The sequence below is a fragment of the Strongylocentrotus purpuratus genome, unplaced genomic scaffold (assembly GCF_000002235.5).
Source record: "Strongylocentrotus purpuratus isolate Spur 01 unplaced genomic scaffold, Spur_5.0 spur5_scaffold_11, whole genome shotgun sequence".
Taxonomy (NCBI): domain Eukaryota; kingdom Metazoa; phylum Echinodermata; class Echinoidea; order Camarodonta; family Strongylocentrotidae; genus Strongylocentrotus; species Strongylocentrotus purpuratus.
This window is the reverse complement of record NW_022145596.1, coordinates 33,156,595-33,176,299: the sequence shown is the minus strand read 5'-3', so window position 1 is coordinate 33,176,299 and position 19,705 is coordinate 33,156,595. Positions and strand designations below refer to the sequence as shown.

The window sequence follows — 19,705 nt, the reverse complement described above, 5'->3', positions numbered from 1 at the left end:
ATCTATTAATCATTTGATGAAAATCGACTTATTGCTTCCATAAAAACAGTTAAAATATTTCAAATAGCTGACGATGGTTCAGTTGAAGTAACATGGAATGTTTTTGGGAAAACGTGTTTGAAATAAGTAACGAACATGCACCTATCAAAACAACTAGGCTAAAAAAACAAAAAATTCCCTGGATGACTACAGAAATTGTAAAACTCATGTACACTAGATATTTTTTTTAAAGAAGGTCCGTGTCTTAATATAATACAATATATGTATATATTATCTGTCTTTTACGAACACGAAAACCGGAATACTTCCGGGATGTACATAATCAACATAAAAAATAATTTAAAGAAATTATGGGCAGAATTGAATAAGATTTCTCGAGGGACAACGTCCAAGGAGCTAAGCTGTAATATTGAATGTAATTAAATGAACGATTTTTGGATTAATACAGGTTTAATATCTTTAAATCATTTGTTAAAGAAAAATCGAAATAGAATCATCCACATTGCATTTATGATTTTTTTTTCTCAATCATTTGATAGTTCCAAAATTCTAAAAACACATTACTAACTTGGCTTCAAATAGCAACTTAAATTTTTTAGACTTTGACCCTAAATTACTTAAATTAGCTGCCCCGTATACTGATCAATCACTGTGTGGCATTTCAATGCAACATAACATAAATGAAACCAAAACAATGCTAGTAAAATCAAGATCCTCTGATATATCAGAAATATTCATTAAAGATGTACGAATCGAACAGGAGGCGCGATAGCTCAGTCGGAAGAGCAGTGGTGTCGTAATCCGGTGACCCGGGTTCGAAACCGAGTCGATGCGCTAGTGCCCTTTGGTAAGGCATTAATCCTCATTACCAGGTCCCTCGGAGAGGATCTAAAGCCGTCGAACGTTTGGTTGCTTACTAACCAACATTTATGCTTTCTTAGCAGTCACGTAAAATAACCACCAACACCACAAAATCTATAAGATATTTAGGTATAGTGATTGATGAAAACTTGAGGTGAAATGTACAGTGCGTCCCAGAAGAAAAGGAAACCAAGATTTATCGATGTTTTATCATAACTTAATCACAACTATAATTTATAAATGACACATATTTGTAAACCTTCGATCCTCCTCTTCATTTGATGCAACTCATATGATGCATATTTCACGCATGAGTAATTTAAAAACAATTTGAAGCAAGGGCACCAAAAAGTCATTTTGCGGACGGTATCTGAATTTCAAAGGGAAATTAGTGTAGAAAGTTCATTTTATGCATGACACCTCAATCAGAAAAAATGAAAAATTAACTAATTTTATTTAACGAATTCGTTTTCACTGGCTGCATGCCGTAGCAACAAACAGAATTGACGAAAGACTTAACTCCGTTTCGTTGACAACCAGACATGCATGCAGTAGTTCTTCTATGGCTGATCGTGTTAAAGAATGTTTTAATAATTAAATCGATAAATTAAAACAATTGTGTCATATCATGCCAAAATGTGGATTTATCGGATATTTTATACAAATGATCTTGTTCAATTTGTTGTCATGAGGTGTCAAAATAAAGGATAAACATCAAACTCTGCATAATACATTGCGCCCATTAGTAAATCCACTGCTTTACTACAAGTAAACAAGTTTACACGTACCTGGTATTTCTACATGAATGAATGAGCAAGGTGTTAAAAGCTAATGGGTTAATTTCTTTGCCCTGCTATCCACTTTATTGCGAGAGACTTGATGAAAGACTAACATCATGGATTTTAATAGTTCCGGGTACAAATGGTATACAGACGGCATCTGATCGGGAAGTTGTTTGTGGTTATTTACACTGAATGATGGATGGGGGTCCATGGTATACGGAAGACAGTTAATTGAGAGTACGTTTTAACAGTCGGAGTTTGGGATGTGGATGTTGCGGAGAATACTGGCGAAAATGGCATCATTAAAAGTGCTGAAACTGTTTTTATTAACTCTGTCACCTTTCGTCTGTTTTCCGTTATTGATTCAAGGTAGGTAGCTATCATCCATTCAATTGATTCAAATCCATATTGGTGGGTGATTGTTTGCTTATTGGGGTGATCACGACTGAGTCGATGGTTTTATGATAATGTCTTCATGGTCATGCGAGCATATATATATATAATAATAATAATAATAATAATATTCAGCTTTTATATAGCGCAAATCACAATAAGTCTCTAAGCGCTTCCAAACTTGGATATATATATATATATATATATATATATATATAAGTGCGAGAAATCTCAACTTTTGACGCCTATATATATATATATATATGTGGCTCCTCTTTTAAGGGGCGGTTTACCTGAGAATTGTCAACAAAGTATATTTTCCGTTTTTACGCCCAACCTCTTACGGCGTGTACAGGTGACTAAACAACAGAAAAAAAAGTTTATGAATTTTAGCTCTAACATGCCTGTCATTTGGGAATAGGCAACAATATTCTTTACATATTAATATATATGTCTATTTATTTATTTATTGCACCCGACTTTCAAAAATTCAAAAATTAAAAGTTTTTACACTTTTAACCATCTGCAGTTTTTTATATTCATATTTATTTATTTTTATTCATCATTTAAAAAATGCATTTTAGCAAAATGTAACCGAAATATTGACTTTGCATGAAATCTTAAGAAAAATACCCCACATGCTTTTTGGCATAAGATGTCGTCACCTCTCCTGCAAAAATATTTATCACAATACAGAAGTTATCACAGAATATCGGTGTCATCAGCAAATTATGCCATATCCTACCAAAATGCATTCTTATCACATTGTATAATACTTTAGTCCTACCCTACTTATCATACTGTAATGTCGTATGGGCTAATACATATTTTTCCAATTGGAAGCACTTTTTATATTGCAAAAGAGATTTGTAAGAATAGCTTCATCATCTACATACTTAGCACATACTAAACCCTTATTCATAAAGTTAAGCATACTGAATATTTATAAATTAAATAATTATTTCAATGCAATACTACTTTTTAAACACAAGCTTGGTTTATTACCCAATAATGTATGCAATATGTTAACTTTAAACCGTTCAGTTAATAATTATAATACTCGAAATAGAATGAAATATTATTTATCTGCTATTACAAAACAATATGAATTACACTCTTTTAGACATAAAGCTCTTTCTGTATGGAATTCTTTACCGTTAGACATTACTTCTAGTTTGAACTCATTTAAAAGAAAGCTTAAATTATATCTTTTTTCCAATAATCTTATATCGTAAAAACACTCACTTACTCCACGTGCAAATTTGTTTAGGGTTGTGCGGTCTACATGCATGTTTTTGTTTTTGCTTATGTTCTACTTTGTTTTTTTTGTTTTTTTAATTGTTTATTCAAGTACCATTTATCATTTTGTATGATTCCTATACTAGTTTTCTGTTTCTGGTGGCCGTCCAGACAAACCCTCTTCTAGGGTTTTTATACGGCAACCTAATTCCTATTTGTTTGTTTTTACTGTCAATATTGTACTATGTTAATAATAATTATGTAAAAGTAATATTTTGATGTTACTATTTTTACTATGGAATTCAATAAATACTGAACTTGAACTTGAACATGAACTTAAACATGAACAAGATTACAACCAATTGATGATATCTGCAAACTAATTAGAGAAATAATTCCAAAATTAATAAAGGTTCAAAATTTGATGCTTCATACGCTGGCACTGTTCATTTAGCTGAAACTATGAATTTAGCCTTGAGCCTGGAAGGATTATAAAAAGCGCCTTATATATATGTAATACCGTATAAAGTTATTTATTTGATAGGAGAATATTTGTTTACAATTATTATATTTAAGATGAAGAATAACAGGTCCCGCTCCGCGAAGTCACGATTTCTGAAACATTTCTTCTCGTTGCTCTAAATCGAAATTTCAAAAAGGATTTCGCTTAAACTGAACCATTAGTAACAGATATATGTAGGGTTGCTAAAACGTTATTCCGTATTATTGCATATAAACTTGAGTGAGACTATTATCTATCGTTCACATTCTCAAACTAACCTGGATACATATGAGCTGAGAAATATTTCTGTTCAAATATCGAAACTTACTATACCATTTATACTATACTACATCTTAACCTAGGAATCATTGTTTTGATGACGATTTCTAAGTAGGCCGGTATGTGCATATAATATTACGATATGCTTCCAAACTGTACAATGTACATGTACATTATAGTTGCCTTCTGTACGTGCACGAGTACCCTCACTGGTTTTGTTGAATAGAATTGAAACTATAAATTCAATGAACATGCTTCTCAAAAGGAATCGTTCGTCGTACTTTGCCCTAATAAAAATAATACATAAGATTTGTCGATCAAATGCTCAATGCGCGATTGTGATTTACATCGATTGTGTAGGGGGTCAATTACAGTATGCTTACTATTGTCCTTGGAAGAAGACAAAATGTGCAATGCTTGAAGGGACAACATTTCGGTCCTTTTCAACTTAAACACATCTCATTTCCTATTCAAAAGTATATTAATGTATATATTTGGTGGTGTCCCCATTTTTATGTTTTATTTGATCAGGGTATTAATGGGAATATTGAGACTTTTTGCTCAGGTCCTACACTCCCTCGCATTAAATATCAACATCTACTAACCAGACGCAAGATAAAACTTTGCGAATCATATTTTCCGCGATTATCACAGACTGGGTTTTGACGTTTTTATTACAATTTGGGAAAGATCTTCTTTTAATCCCATAAAACGTATTACCGATGTTGGTTGGGCGATAAAAAGGGTAGACCAGTAGCCCCTACAAACATGTCAGGAAATATTTAAATCAAAAAGTAAATTCAACTTTTGTTGTTATTACGTAAAAAAGCTCTGTACTATTCATCTATGCAAAATACATGTAGTTTTTGTGCCTATGCTTGTGCCTATGAAATCTAAAATGCTGACTTAAAAATATCTAATGAAAATATTTTCTTTCTCGGCCATTGTCCTTCTTCGGAAGGAAATATTATTTCAGCTTAGAGATACGATAGAACGAAACGATTCAATATAACAGAGTGCAAATCTTATGTTATTTTTTAAGGGAGGGATCTCCGAAATGTTGACGATTGGGGGCGTGGGGTTTGGGTTCTGCAGCAATGTTTGGTTAACCATCACCTCACATTCGGGCAGTGAGGTGGTCTATTTGTAAGTTTTGTTTCTCATATACTATATTTTCAATATCAATTATATTACATATCCTTCTAAAGTTGTCCCTACGATTGTATATTATGATTTTAATGCTGGTTCTTTTTTCCCCATGAACTTGTGTACACATTTTTCTAAAAGAGAGATTGAAGAGTATGACAGTTTTACATATACCTTTAAAATTATCAAGGAAGTGTGTCATTTGAATGTTATTGGTAAGGAATTCCCTATTTAGGATAAGGAATGTTGGTATCTTGAGTGAATGCAGCTGGTTCTAGTGAATGCAAAAACTGTCTTCTCATGTAAGAGCATGAAACAAATGAAGCTTGCTCTACCCTGAATATCATGCCTTAGAAAATCGTGTAGGTAATGTGGTTTCTGAAAGCAGAAAGAAGTAAAATGCATTCGCCGTTTAATTAATTATCAGTTCAGAGAATTTAAACAAATTATTGCGTCACTGTAATAAAGCGAATAAATAAAGATAGAAGGAATTCTTAATGAAGCTCAAACATGAACATGAACTGATTTAATAAGAGTGTAATTATACCAAAACAAAATCATTTTCTAGTGAAGAATCCTTAAAAATACAATGATATTTGATTAACTATGCGTTTATATATTCGTAGTCGAGTGGCTTAAAAACATGACTGGAGATGGGAAACTCGTGGGTTCGAGACCTTTTGGAAAGACGTTAATCTGCTTTTGCCACTTTTCTCCCAAGTGTTCAATGGGTGCCGGTAGAAAGTAATTTCTTGAATGCTGTGAGCACCGGAATCTGTAGTCTAGCCGGGGTATACATGAGCGCATAGAGCACCTTGCGTGGTGGATCTGTGCATGCCTTATACAATCTGCAATGTTGTTTAAAAAAAATTGAAATAATAATTTTGCAAAGGGGCCTACCCTCACACAGTCCTTAGGCCCACCAAATGATTTAGATTCTGATCATTCCACAGTTGTGTTATTGTTTAAGTGACATATTGCCATACAGTACATATATAACTTACTAGATGGTTTGAAGTCCAAAATGCATGGGAAAAAGGAATATCAGTATAGACTTGAACTGTAACAAAAATCTATTTTCTCTCGGTATTTCAGGTGAGGTTGTTCATATCACAGTGCTGGCCATAGGATACACCAATGTAGATACGGATAGCAATCCGCAGTTTCAATGTTACCGTAGTGAACCAGATAGAAATGCTTCACTATCATTTGATCGATCAGCACCAATAACAACAGATAGATCACCACCAGTACATGAGCCACACTCAGATGAACAATTATTCTTGAGAGTGGTCAGGTTCCCCGAAGGAGATGGGTGGGATAGTGATGGATTCGGTCCTTTCTACTGTGAGGCTTCTAAACATGATCGAGATGTTACAAGGGTTACCACATTTTTCCAACGAAATGATGGTAAGATTATTATTCCATTCATAATAATAAGTATAGAATTTCCTTTTTTTTAACATTAATTTTATTCTTCAATTGTAGACTGTACCTGATGCACTGTAACAGCAGAAATAGGGTATCTTTGGCAATGAAATTGTATGTGTGGTTTCTTCTGACATACTTCATTTATAATCGGTATTGAAAACGATGCGACACTTTGGAAATATTTTACGTGCATCAGAGAGGCTCATACCGCAAAACGGTTTACTGAGGATCAGGAGCGAGAGTGAGTCAATAAAATTGCTCCGCTTATGACGATTTCATACTCGTTGAAGATTTTAATGCTTGAAAATGGCTATATTGCAAAGGCTTGATATGTCACATGTATAATGTCAATGAATCTAGTGAATCTAGGGTAGAATACTGTTAATAGGTTTAAGACTTAAATAGCTCAAAGTTGGTATCATATGCAAAGCATGCGCGGTGTGGATTTGAGCCTGAAACAAGCCCACTTGTGTTGATGCTGTTTATGTACATTCCAATGGCCAAAGGAAATTCCAAATAGATTTTGACATGCAACATACTATTTGCCATGTTATAATCTTAGAAATGGTTTTAACTTGTAATTGAAAAATATAAACAGTGAAATAAATGTATGCAAAGTCCTATAAATCCTTATGGTTTCCTTAAGTAAGTAAATAGCTACAGTGCGCGTGACTTGTAGGTGCTACATGTAATGCATTAAAGTATTTTTTAATTTGTTTAACTTATCATCCCTTTTATTAGCGAAATTCATATCGAGTGATGACTTGTTTACAAAGACAGTTAATGTGAATGACACTGGGGTGATGTTCAGCATGACTAGTCGTTCTAATCCTGATGAGAGTGACAACGTGATTACTTGGATGAAAGATGGAAGTGAGGTTCTTACGTCATTTGATGGGCAGACTCAGATCAGCTTCCCAAACCCAATCCAGACATCAGACCAAGGAATCTATGAGATCTACTATGATAACGAGAGGAATCAAAATAGAGGAGGACTATACAGACTCATCGTCAGAGGTATATTTACATGTGTTTTCCTGCTTCATTCAGATAGGGCTTCTTGAAAGGTGTCATTTGTTCTCCAAGATATTAAGAGTGGTGAGGTGTGACGTCATCAATAAATCTATTTTATGAATTTCTCTTTTTTTTTCTTTATTTCCCGAAAGACCACCAAAAATAATGTCCAAATGTCGAAAACCAATTGAATATGTTAAGTATTGGTTGAGACATGACCATCTGAATAAAAAGATTGCCTATGGAAACTCAGTGTTATATTGCTCTGGTTCATAACATTACGAGCCAGAGCAATATAACACTGAGTTCCCATAGGCAACCTTTTTTATTCAGATGGTCATATCTCAGCCAATACTTAACATATTCAATTGGTTTTCGACGTTTAAACATTATTTGTGATGCTCTTTCAGAAAATGAAGATAAAATTGAGAAATTCCAAAAATTGATTTTTTTTTTTTATGATGTCACAGCTTCGGTACTCATGTAAAAGAATTGCTTCATACTTTGCCAAGAAATCTTTTTTTTAGATTCATTGGATTAGGGAAGTTACATGTGGATAAGGATCTTTACATATTCATTTATAATTCATCATTAATGTTCAAATGAATGTGAACATTTCTGAAAAATTATAGTTCAGGTTATTCTTGTAAAAATGGTCGGAATTTGATTTTGGGGAATGGCATATTACCGTACGATAAACAGCTATTTCCCTTTACAAATTTTATTCCATAATATTTATGAAAATTCAAATGATAACATTTAGGTGATAGCTAATCAAGATCAGTGATGGGATTTGTACAAACGAGTAGTACAAAATTACCCGTATGTATATTCAGAATGTGACAAAGCCAATGACATACACTTTAGTTCTACCTTTGAAAACATTATTGTGTATCAAACTTTTCAATTGTCTACTCCCATTTTATTTCACTCTGCTTATCTTTTGTCTATTCTCAACTTTTTTATGATGTCATCTTTATATCTTTTTATATAATCAGATTTCTCTCTCCCCATCTCATATTAGAATGCCCTGCTGGTAAGTGGGGTCCCCCTGAGTGTTATGGTATCTGTGATAAATGCTACAATGGTGGAGTCTGTGACGACAAGTCTGGTCTATGTATCTGTCCTAACAACTTCAAGGGACCGAATTGTTTAGAAAGTAAGTAGGCCTGATGAAATTCATGTGGAATGGTGTTGTTGTTTTTTAAACTCTTAATAGATGAATTGAAGAAAATATGTATTGTCTAATTCCATTGAAAATGAACAGAGTAATGTAAATTTATTTTACATGTTCTTTTCCAAAATGTCTTTCTTCTACCTGACGAGGAGATAGAGAACTCAGAATATTATTATACATCATGTCTTTCGTACTTTTGAATCTTCATTTTACAAGGAATCGTTTGCAAGAATAATGTTGAATTATCATTCATTATTCCGTTAACAACAAGTAGATTTCTTATCGTTTATGATGTATTATATGTCATGTATTTTTAACAGCTCTTTTCTTCATGAGCCTGGTTCTTTATTACGGCTCTCAATCTGAAACTTCAAAATTTGGAATTACGTGCTTAAAAAAATAGTCTTTCAACTTTTTTATTCTCCTATATGTAGCTTTCCCTATTTTGAATAGCCACACTGTGACAAAATTGTTTTTGTATATGCACTTTACAGGAAAGAATAGTTCGATACCTGTACAATTACATTCAGGATATATCCTGCGAGTCTCTACTATCTGAACTACAGTGTACATGTATAATACAGAAAGAGAGAAAAAAAATTGTCATGAATTACTGGGAATGCTATCCTGCATACACTTGTAAAATACACAACATTGTCATAAATATACTTCCGTAGGTCAAATTCAAATCCCCAACTTTGTGTTGTTGTTTTTTCTTTCTAACCAAATGAAGAAAAAAAAATCTTTCCTCGTCTTCCTCTATTGTTTGTACATAATCATGCTTTTTTTCTTGTCTGAAGATTCCAATACCTTTTCCTGCCGTTGTTTGTTTCCAAATAGAAACATAATAAACCCAACCAACAATACCGACAATTGTTGGCCTATTTCCAATACATAGGAATTTCTTACTGATGCCATTAACCATAAAATAACACAAGTGCATCTGTCAATGACAAAAAGTGCATCTGTCAATGATAAAAAGTTTATAAAAATTTGTCGTATACTCATTTCCTTTACCGATAATAAATCCATCTTCTCTTTCCTTGCGCTGTTGAATGATCAATCCTACAAATTTAAATCAAATCAAATAGATAGGAGTTGCATCTCAACAACAACAAAATATCCACTCCATAGCTTTGTGTTGTTATAAAAATTTAAAAAATACATAATGGAACCATCTCTTGTTTTTTGTTTGTTAACAGTACCAATTTTCTAAAATATATATCGGTACAAAGGCAAATTAACATTTCCGCACAAATTGTTGAACTGTTGCCAATTTACAGATTTATACCTAGCTCAGTGTTTGGAGAAAAAAATACTGATACTTTGTGACCAAACATCATGAATCAATAAAAATAAGAAATAAATAAATATAGCGTTTTTCCTTTTTAAATACCTTTCCTTATCATTAACAATATTATTAGTGCTAAAAATACCACAATCCGTGTATATACTCTGTATATGTGCAGAACACGATAAGTCACACAGAAATGAAACTGACAAAAATCAGTTTTCTTCTTTTTTTTCTTTTTTTTTGTTGTCTTTTTTCAGACATAACAATTTAAGTTTCTAACACAAGAAATACACACCTAATGATGAACAATGTCAGCTTAGGGACATTAAATTTGCACTTTTAAACATAGGAGCCATTGTATATATTTTCTTCCTACAATTCTAGGTAAGCCCTGTCTATTTAAAATAAATCATCCTTTTTTTTCCATATTCAGTTCCAGTTGAACTATCTTGCACAGATTCACATTATTACTCCAAATAAAAAATATAGTAATAAAAATTAATATACTGGATCTATGAAAAGTACTGCAAATTCATTGCCCTACAAACATCATTCATATACACAATCGCGATACTTAGAAGGTTTCTGAACTAGGCGACCAGATCTCGTTCTCAACTGTGGCTGGCCTTCTCTGTCAGGGGGTAGAGCATCTCCGTCCCGGGGTAGAGCATCTCCGCCCGGGGGTAGAGCATCTTCGTCCGGGGGTAGAGCATCTCCGTCAGGGGGTAGAGCATCTCCGTCCGGGGGTAGAGCATCTCCGTCCAGGGGTAGAGCATCTACGTCCGGTGGTAGAGCATCTCCATCAGGGGGTAACTGAAGTCCCTCAGGATGGTGATTCATCTGACCTCCACTCCATAATGGTGGGAGTGAGCCAGACAAAAGCGTGATGAGAGGTCCCAACGGCAGATCATATGACGTGGGTGTTTGCTGGTTCCACTCAGACCGATATGGTTTGATGCGGTTCTTGTGCACTACCATCTCTTTCCTGTCGTCGTCAAACAGACTCTGAATTTTGACTGTGAGCTGAGATGGTGCTGAAGAAAGAACTCTGTAAGGCCCTTTCCAATTAGGCGCCAACTTGCTTCTGCTCATTGCTGGATTGTTGACCCAGATCAGATCTCCTGGTTGGTACTGTACATCTCGTTCTTTCTTGTCGTAAGTAGCCTTCTGTATAGCTCAAGCCTTATCGTTACATGAGGTAGCATGCTGGAAGGCTCGATGTAACCGGGAACGTAGGTCTTGTACATACTGGTAAGGATTGTTAGCTGATCTCAAGTCACGGTGAGGTAGAGAATGAGGCAGACGTGCCTCTCTTCCATATAGCATGAAGAAGGAAGTATACCCAGTTGACGAGTGTACGGTTGTATTGTATGCCAACTCGACCTGTTTGAGATGTTGATCCCATTCACCTCCTCTTTCCACCATGTATTTAGCAAGCTGGTCTTTGATGACACGATGAGTCCTCTCCAATATACCAGCACCTTGGGGTGATATGGAGATAAGCAAGTTTTCTTGAAACCAAGCTGTTTGCAAAGTTGATGAACAAGAGTAGACTCAAATTGACGGCCCTGAACGGCATGCAGCACGTCTGGTAGTCCATGTTCTCTGACATAGTCTTCAAACAGGTGTTTTGACACAGTTGCAGCTGTCTGATCCTTCATGGCATACATATTGATGAATTTCGTAAAGTGGTCTACAACCACAAGGATGTAGCAAAAGCCACTAGAAGAAGAAGGGAGCATTGCAATGTCAGCAAACACCATCTGGAATGGGTAAGATGTGGAGACGCTTTGCAGGGGTGCTTGGTGACCTGGTGTAGGATTTCTGAACGCCTCGCAAGCTGTGCCTGTCTCACAGTGGTCCATAACATCCCGATGCATGAATGGCCAGTACATATCATTCTCAGCTCTGGGAAATGCTCTCTGTGCACTGAAATGGCCAGAAGTAGGGTGAGTGTGGAGCAGTCGGAGAACTTCATGTACCAAACTTCGAGGGATAACTGCCCGGTACAAAGTGGTTGACTTCCGTCTGTCTGTCTTTGTGCGATAGAGGATGCCATCTCGTGTGGTAAACCGATTCAATTGCCACAAGAAGCGTCGCATTCTTGGTGAGTGCCGACGAATTTCTTTGGGACTGAATTTGACGTTGTTCTCCACCATGTGTTTGATGGCCTGTATATCCTCATCTTGTTGTTGGTGATGGAAAATCTTGGGTAGTAGACCCTCACTAGCAACGTCTGACGTTGAAGAAGGAAGGGATGGTACATTGACAGACCTTGCTGAGTTTGAGGATTCTGGCTTACGTCTAGTTGACTCGGTTTGTGTACTAGTGGAACTTGTAGGTCCAGTGGCAATCAGGGAGCACAGATGCGGAGATGTCGAAGAAGGGAGACGTGCGTCACCCTCAGAAGGTGATGGATGACAAGACAATGCATCTGCGTTAGTGTGAGATCTGCCACGGCGATGTATGATCGAAATGAGTATGAGTGCAGTTCCACCATCCAGCGAGCTCTTCTTCCAGTTGTGTCATCTTGAATGGAAAGTTTCTTGTAGCTTAGCAGGGGTTGGTGGTCTGTGACAACAGTGAAGTGCTGACCTCTAAGGTAATGTCTAAAATGCCGGACAGCAGAGACAATGGCCCATAGCTCACGATCAAATGTTGACCATCTTCTTTGTGTCTGAGTGAGTGTAGAACTATAGTAAGCAATTACTCTCTCTCTGTTGTCGTGGTCTTGTGATAGGATGGCCCCAACAGCGTCATTTGAAGCATCAGTAGCTAGTCTGAATTCCTTCCCAAAGTCTGGATAGGCAAGGAGTAGTGGACTGACCAGTGCCAACTTGAGCTGGTGAAAGGACTTTTCATCAGACCAGACGAAGGGAGTATTCTTCTGAGTTAGTCTGTTAAGTGGTGCGGCAACTTGCGAAAATCCAGTAATGAAACGTCTGTAAAATGACGCTAAACCCCAAAAGGCTCGAACTTGTGTTGCTGTTCTGGGTGTAGGCCAGTTCTGGACTTTTGCTGTGTTGCTCGGGGCAGGTAGAAGACAATCTGGGTTAATGCAGTGGCCAAGGTAAGTGACCTCCTTGCTGAAGAACTGACATTTACTTGGCTTGAGCTTCAGTCCAGCCAAGCGGAAACGTTCTAGGACTTCTACTAGGTTCTTCAGGTGTTCATCAAAATCTCTGCCGGTGACAATGCAGTCATCAAGGTAAATGAGACATTTCGACCAATGTAGGCCATGCAGGGCGACTTCCATTAGCCTCTGGAAGGTCATCGGTGCATTATCCAGTCCAAATGGCATCACATTAAAATGATAAAGGCTGGTTCCTGTTGTAAATGCAGTTTTCTCCTTGTCATTTGGATGGAGAGGAACTTGCCAATAACCACTAGAAAGGTCCATCGCACTGAAGAAGGAAGATGAATTCAAGGCATCTAAGGAGTCATCTTGTCTTGGAATAGGGTGAGAGTCCCTTATCGTAATAGCGTTGAGCTTCCGATAGTCGATACAGAAACGAAAGGTGTTTTCTTTTTTGCGGACCAGTACAATAGGACTTGACCACGGGCTGTGGCTCTCTTGGATTATGTTCCTGTCAAGTTAGTCATCCACTTGGCATTGAATCTCAACCTTAGTAGCAGGTGATGTACGTTACGCCCGTTGTCGTATTGGAGTCTCAGTACTTGTGATGATGCGATGATAAGCTAAGTGTGTGCTACCAATATCATCAGAAGAGGTGCTGAACACGTCAGAATAATCCGAAAGTATCTGTTCTGCTCGTCGATACTGTTCCTGTGTAAGATCAGAAGAAGGGAGAATGTCAGTGACCTTGTATGGAACACTGGATGCTGAAGCCACTTCTGGTTCAATCAGTTGGTATTCTTCTTGGTGCTTGCCTGTCACAGAATGAAATTGGCCCAAATGTGAATCCGCTGGGAGTTGAACACTGTTTCCTGATGGGTTAATGAGACAGACCATGATATGTCCATTCTGAACAGTACATAAGGACCTTGCAGCTGCAGCAGAAAGATGCTCTCGAATTTGGGGCTCAAACATTCCTTCGTAACCATCGGGGGTAACACCATGTTGAGAAAATATTTGAGCTTGAACATTAATCTCACACATCGATGGAATGGTTACTCTGTCAACCAGTAATGCATTGCATCGTAGTGGAGTTGTTGCTGCCTTGTCTGCTAATGGAATTGACGTTCCAGGCATGTCAAAAGTTGCTGTTACTGATGATATAGAAGCCTGATGTTGCCAAAAGAAATCCCAACCTAGGATGAGTGAGTGACTTATGTTTCTTGCCACATGGAATTGATGCTGAACGCTTCTGTTGCCAAGATGGAGGGAGAGTGATGCAAGTCCCACTATGTCAATGCTCTCTCTCGTTACAGAAGTCGCCGTGTAGAGGATTGTCTGAATAGGTCCTCGTTGAGTATTGGGTATATCAGACCAAAGTTGATGGCTGATGAGTGAAATGAAAGAACCGGTATCAAGGCTGGCCATGGTGTAATTGGACTCCACGATGACCGGGATGTAAGGAAGAATCTCATTCTTGGGTTGAACTTGGCCTTGCTTAATAATAGGAGCTGTAGGTGGAGAAGTTGGTGGTTGCCCCTTGTCACCAACTAGTAGCGGTTTTCCTGATCCTGGGAGAAATGTACTCTGCGAGGATCGTAGGAACTGGAGAAGGAGGGGGAATCAGACCGTGAATTATCGACTCCTGGGGGTAATGGGACCTCCGGTCTGGGCTTGGCGATCACCGGCGGTAACCGTCAGCATAATGTTGCGACATATCGTGCCTGTAATCTGGACTTGGCGAACCAGGATGAGAACGATGTGGTGAATGATTGCGATGTGAAGAAGGATGTTGCCATGTATCTCGTCTACGTTCTGGGGTAGGTGAACGATGTCGAGAAGAAGGATGTTGCCATGTGTCTTGTCTACGTTCTGGGGTAGGTGAACGATGTCGAGAAGAGGGGCGTTGCCATGTATCTCGTCGACGTTCTGGGGTAGGTGAGCGATGTCGAGAAGAAGGGTGTTGCCATGTGTCCTGTCGACGTTCTGGGGGAGGTGAGCGATGTCACGAAGTAGGGTTTCGCCATCCATCGTATCGCTGGTCTGAGGTAGGTGAACGAGAGCGAGAGGGAGAAGGATGAAGATGGATGGTTTTAAACGTCTTCTCCATTTCTTCCAGTCGAAGAAGGATGCACTTCAGGACATCTGACTCCTGGACAGTGGCAACCGTAGTATGCGAAGCCAAATTCTGGGTGGATTGCCCCATGACATGAGCTCTTTCAACCCGGATAGCAATGTCAACTGCTTCCTGAAATGCCTTGGCCCTTAACTCGTGAACGCGGACTTGAAGAAAAGGACTGAAGCCCGCGACAAACCTCCTAAACTTCTCTCCTTCTTTGGCAGAGCTGCCATAAGAAGGGAATGCCTCCTCCACCAATGTCGTGATGGCAGCAGCATACACTGCAATTGGCTCCTCGGGCTTCCTTGGTCTGGCATTAATACATGTCTGAAAAGATGCCAGATAATCCGACCGACCAAATACCGCAGACAACTTCTTCTTCATTGACTGAAAATCCTTCTGCTCACTAGGGGGGGGACTCTCCCAAACCGTGAAGCCGGATAATCGGGACGGCATTAGAGTATGCAGCTTGTCAGCAACACTGGAATCCGCTGCAGCAGCTATCTCAAACCTTTTGACCCATTGTCCAAAGTCCTTCCCATCCTCCCCAGTAAAAAGTTCTGGCAATTCAATGCGGAACATTGTGAAGCAAGTAACATCAAAACAGGCTAAAGAAAAAATAAAGGAGGGTGATACTAGCTCGGGTATCTATAGCACTGGGGGAAAAAAACAACAGCAAAATCCGTTCACACCACTGAATTACTGTAGCCGAAATATAATCTACCAAATGACGTAGGGTGAAACAGGTTATAAACTGACAGACCTACAACGATGGAGGTAAACCACCAGTAAGTAGCAGGTAGTAACAACAGCACTCAGCAGAGCTTACTCGACAACCGATGTAATACAGCTGTACTGAAACCTATCTAACACTACAATCACACCATACAAAAAACAGCAATGTTGAACTTGAACTTGAAGGGAGACAGTAGTCTAGAAATAGCTAACAAATATCACAACAGCAGAACTTACTCACCAAAGAATGAAGGGCGATACAGCTTAACTAATATGTACATGTAACTATGCTGACTACACAGGAGAGGTAAAGAAGGACGAAATGAAGCTTGCAAATTCACACCTAGTAGACCGAGGGGAATACAGATGAAGGGCGAAAGCAAAGCGGCAGTGAAACAAGTGCAAGGGTGTGCAGCAAGAAAATCAAAGATGGCGAAGGTGATTCAAAATTTCTGGGTAGGACACAGAAACACCGCTGCCACCAGTGTAAACTAATAATTTAATCTCTTGACAATCAATCACAACACCAATCTTCCAAATCACTGCCTATCTCACAAGTCCTCTCTCCTCTAAAGTCTCTCCTTCTTTTGCCCACAGAGCTCTAAAATAACACGTCTGACACAGTGTAAGTCCAGTCCAGCTTTATTATCCCAGGCTGTACATGTGCTCCATGCAAATTATATTCAAATATAGCACAATAGAATTTAAGAATAAAACTGAATATTCATAAGAAAAAGAAGAAGAGAACCAATGATAAGGAAGAAGTGGAAATATGCAAATGAGAAGAGAACATACCACCTGTTCTAGCTTGAAGAGTTGGTATGTGGTGGAGATGAAAGGTAGAGATGAATGGATGAAATGAATATGCAAATGAGGTGAAATGAATATGTATGGGGTAGAAGAGACTAGAGAAACAAATAGTAATTGTGACAAACAAAAGTAGGGAATGAGTCTAATTTTAACTCTTACACACGTAAGACATAAAACGACTTTGTAAATATTTTGTAAAGTGACCCTCTCTACCAGAGATGCGGGTCATTTTACATGAACATGTAAAGACACTAGTACTGTACATCAAGTAAATCAATTATAAAATGCATAAAATATAAGATACAGCAGGGGAAATGATTTTTTTTTTGTATTATTATTCCTTAATACCATATGACATGTGTACATACTGTCTGAATACAATATGTCCGAATAACATTAATTGTGGTGATCGACGGCCATTGCTATCCATAGTATAATAATAATAATAATAATAATAATAATAATAATAATAATAATAATAATAATAATAATAACAGTGGGATTTTGTATAGCGCTAATGTCTGTCAGACTTGATATTCCTGGCTCTCCCGAGAGGGGGATCATTGTAGTAAAAACTATTATTTTTGTAGAGCATTATACACCATTAGTAATTTGCGAAGGAGATTACAGGAAAGCAACCATATATGAAATTTATCTCATGAAATTGAATTTCTTATGCAAGTCTATAAGGATTTGATTCAATAATGCAACTATTTTGTTTTCAGTTTGTAGAACTAGCGGTGGAAATCGCTTTGGATTGAACTGTGAGTTTCGATGTTCATATTTCGGTGATGCTCCCACACAATGTCATGGGTTTCTGTTTTGCCTTCCTGATCCTTACGGATGTTCATGTGGCGTCGGTGCCCGTGGTCTTGCATGTATAACACGTAAGTCTTCTGATAGTTAATTAATTGTGCTCAAATTCTGATAGTGAATATACCTGGATTCACGAGTGAGGTCAGACGCAACTCAGTGAACAAAAGAAGTAAAATAAAATTTAAAAAAAGAAAGAGGAGGAGAAGAAGAAGAAGGAGAAGAAGGAAAAGAAGAAGAAGAAAAGAAAGAAATAAAGAAGAAAAAGAAGGAAAAAAGAACAGGAAGAAGTAAAAGAGGAAGAAGAAGTAGAAGAAGAAGCAAAAGAAGAAAAAGAAAAAGGAGAAAAGAAAGAAAAGAAAAAAGAAGAAGGATGAGGAGAAGGAAATAAATTCATAAGCATAATATTTTGCAACATGTAAAATATTTATTTCTGATGAATGTATTGTAACTGTAAATCCTGATGTTGTATTTTTATTTATATTACAGTATGCACTATCGGTACATATGGCCCCGGATGTTCACAGACATGTCACTGTGCAAATTCATCATGTGACATATATAGTGGAATATGTGCAGAGGGGTGTCAGACTGGCTGGTCTGGGGACAACTGTCAAAGTAAGTCATGGTCAGCAATGATAACAATTAATATGACATTAACAATTTGTCCCAAAAAGATAAATAAAAATATTACATGTACACTGTAGCTTTGTAATTTTTGTCATTGTGTTATATTAGATAGCTTAGACAGATACCGAGATGTGATTGGTCCAGAGCTCGTAACGTGAAATCAATTGCGAGGATCCAAATTGTTATATTTTCCTGGCTGGTTATATTTTCCCAGCTGGTGAAATATTTTCAATATTTGTTTTCATATGAATTTTTTTTTCCACATTCTTTTAACACAGTAGCCCCCGGGTCCAGTATGATATAGGGTTAAAAAAAAAAAATAACAATATTATACAGTTATTGACTGGCAGGGGGTGTAATATAACATTTTTTGGATCTAAAGGGAGTGATATTTTCCCTCTTGACCATATTTTCCCGAAGCGCGCAGCGCTGAGGGAAAATATAACCACTTGGGAAATATAACTCCCTTTAGCAGTCCAAATAATGTTATATTACACCCCCTGCCAGTCAATAACTGTATCATATTGTTATTTTTAACCCTATAGCATACTGGACCTAGTGGCTCCTGTGTTATACCTCATGGAAATGAGATAATTCAGTAGTCAATGGAATATCTTGAAGTTATTGTACTTTGTATTTTTGTAGATAATCCCACTCTTGAGCTGTGTTTTGGGTACAGCTCCTCCCATATATTCCGTGTTCAATATTATTAGTAGTAGTAGTAGTGGGAGTAGTAGTAGACGATTGGGCGACGTTATTGGATAACTTGTTTAGCACCAGGCTAATCTGCCACAAGGTCCATATATGATGTTTATTAATAGAGGAATTGATTCCTTTCTAAAAAAAAATACTCGTAATTATTTAGTGAAGGCACTGTAAGTTTCAATATCAATATAATTCTTGAAATCGATAGTTCAAAATTAAAATGCCTAATTACAAGGAAATAATCCAGTTGTAATGAGCTAATATTTATTGTTAGTAGTACTTGCTAAATTTTGATTTCTACCATTGTTCTTGTCATCCTCAGTTCCAGATGAATGTGAATACGGTTACTACGGATCTCAATGCACTGATAAATGTCATTGCTTGAATGATGAACCATGTGATAAAGATACTGGAGAGTGCCCTGAACAAAAGTGCGCTCTAGGATACACAGTAGATAGTGGCCAGGTAAAATGTCAAGGTAAAATATAATTTTTACATAAAGGATGTTGAATTTTCCATATCAATTCCTATTCATTTATTTCCAGACTACATACAACAAATACATCAAGTATGATGCACTATGCATGGTACACCAGGGGTGTGTCACAAAACTTGTCATCAGTGACAAATGACATTGTCACTTGTCATTAAAAAGGGCGTTGCTCTATCCTTTATTGTTGAACGCCAAACTAGGTAGCA

The 19,705-nt window shown here is 37.3% G+C and overlaps 1 protein-coding gene across 1 annotated transcript; it reads left to right on the top strand.

Annotated features, from left to right (window-relative positions):
• The first annotated feature begins 1,846 nt into the window (after nt 1–1,846).
• Nucleotides 1,847–19,637, top strand: LOC105439451 (tyrosine-protein kinase receptor Tie-1-like). Its single transcript, XM_030981220.1, has 7 exons — nt 1,847–2,012; nt 6,298–6,612; nt 7,375–7,650; nt 8,672–8,806; nt 17,584–17,745; nt 18,161–18,289; nt 19,329–19,637. Exons 1-7 carry the CDS (start codon nt 1,907–1,909, stop codon nt 19,493–19,495), a joined length of 1,290 nt encoding a protein of 429 aa, XP_030837080.1. The 5' UTR covers nt 1,847–1,906; the 3' UTR covers nt 19,496–19,637.
• Nucleotides 19,638–19,705: the final 68 nt, after the last annotated feature.

What these genes read in the sequence shown, in the direction of transcription:
- LOC105439451 (XM_030981220.1), top strand. Translation starts at nt 1,907, where the DNA reads ATGTGGATGTTGCGGAGAATACTGGCGAAAATGGCATCATTAAAAGTG. An exon ending in TTTTCCGTTATTGATTCAAG is followed by an intron (nt 2,013 to 6,297) that starts GTAGGTAGCTAT and finishes TCGGTATTTCAG; the next exon opens with GTGAGGTTGTTCATATCACA. An exon ending in GTCTGGGGACAACTGTCAAA is followed by an intron (nt 18,290 to 19,328) that starts GTAAGTCATGGT and finishes TGTCATCCTCAG; the next exon opens with TTCCAGATGAATGTGAATAC.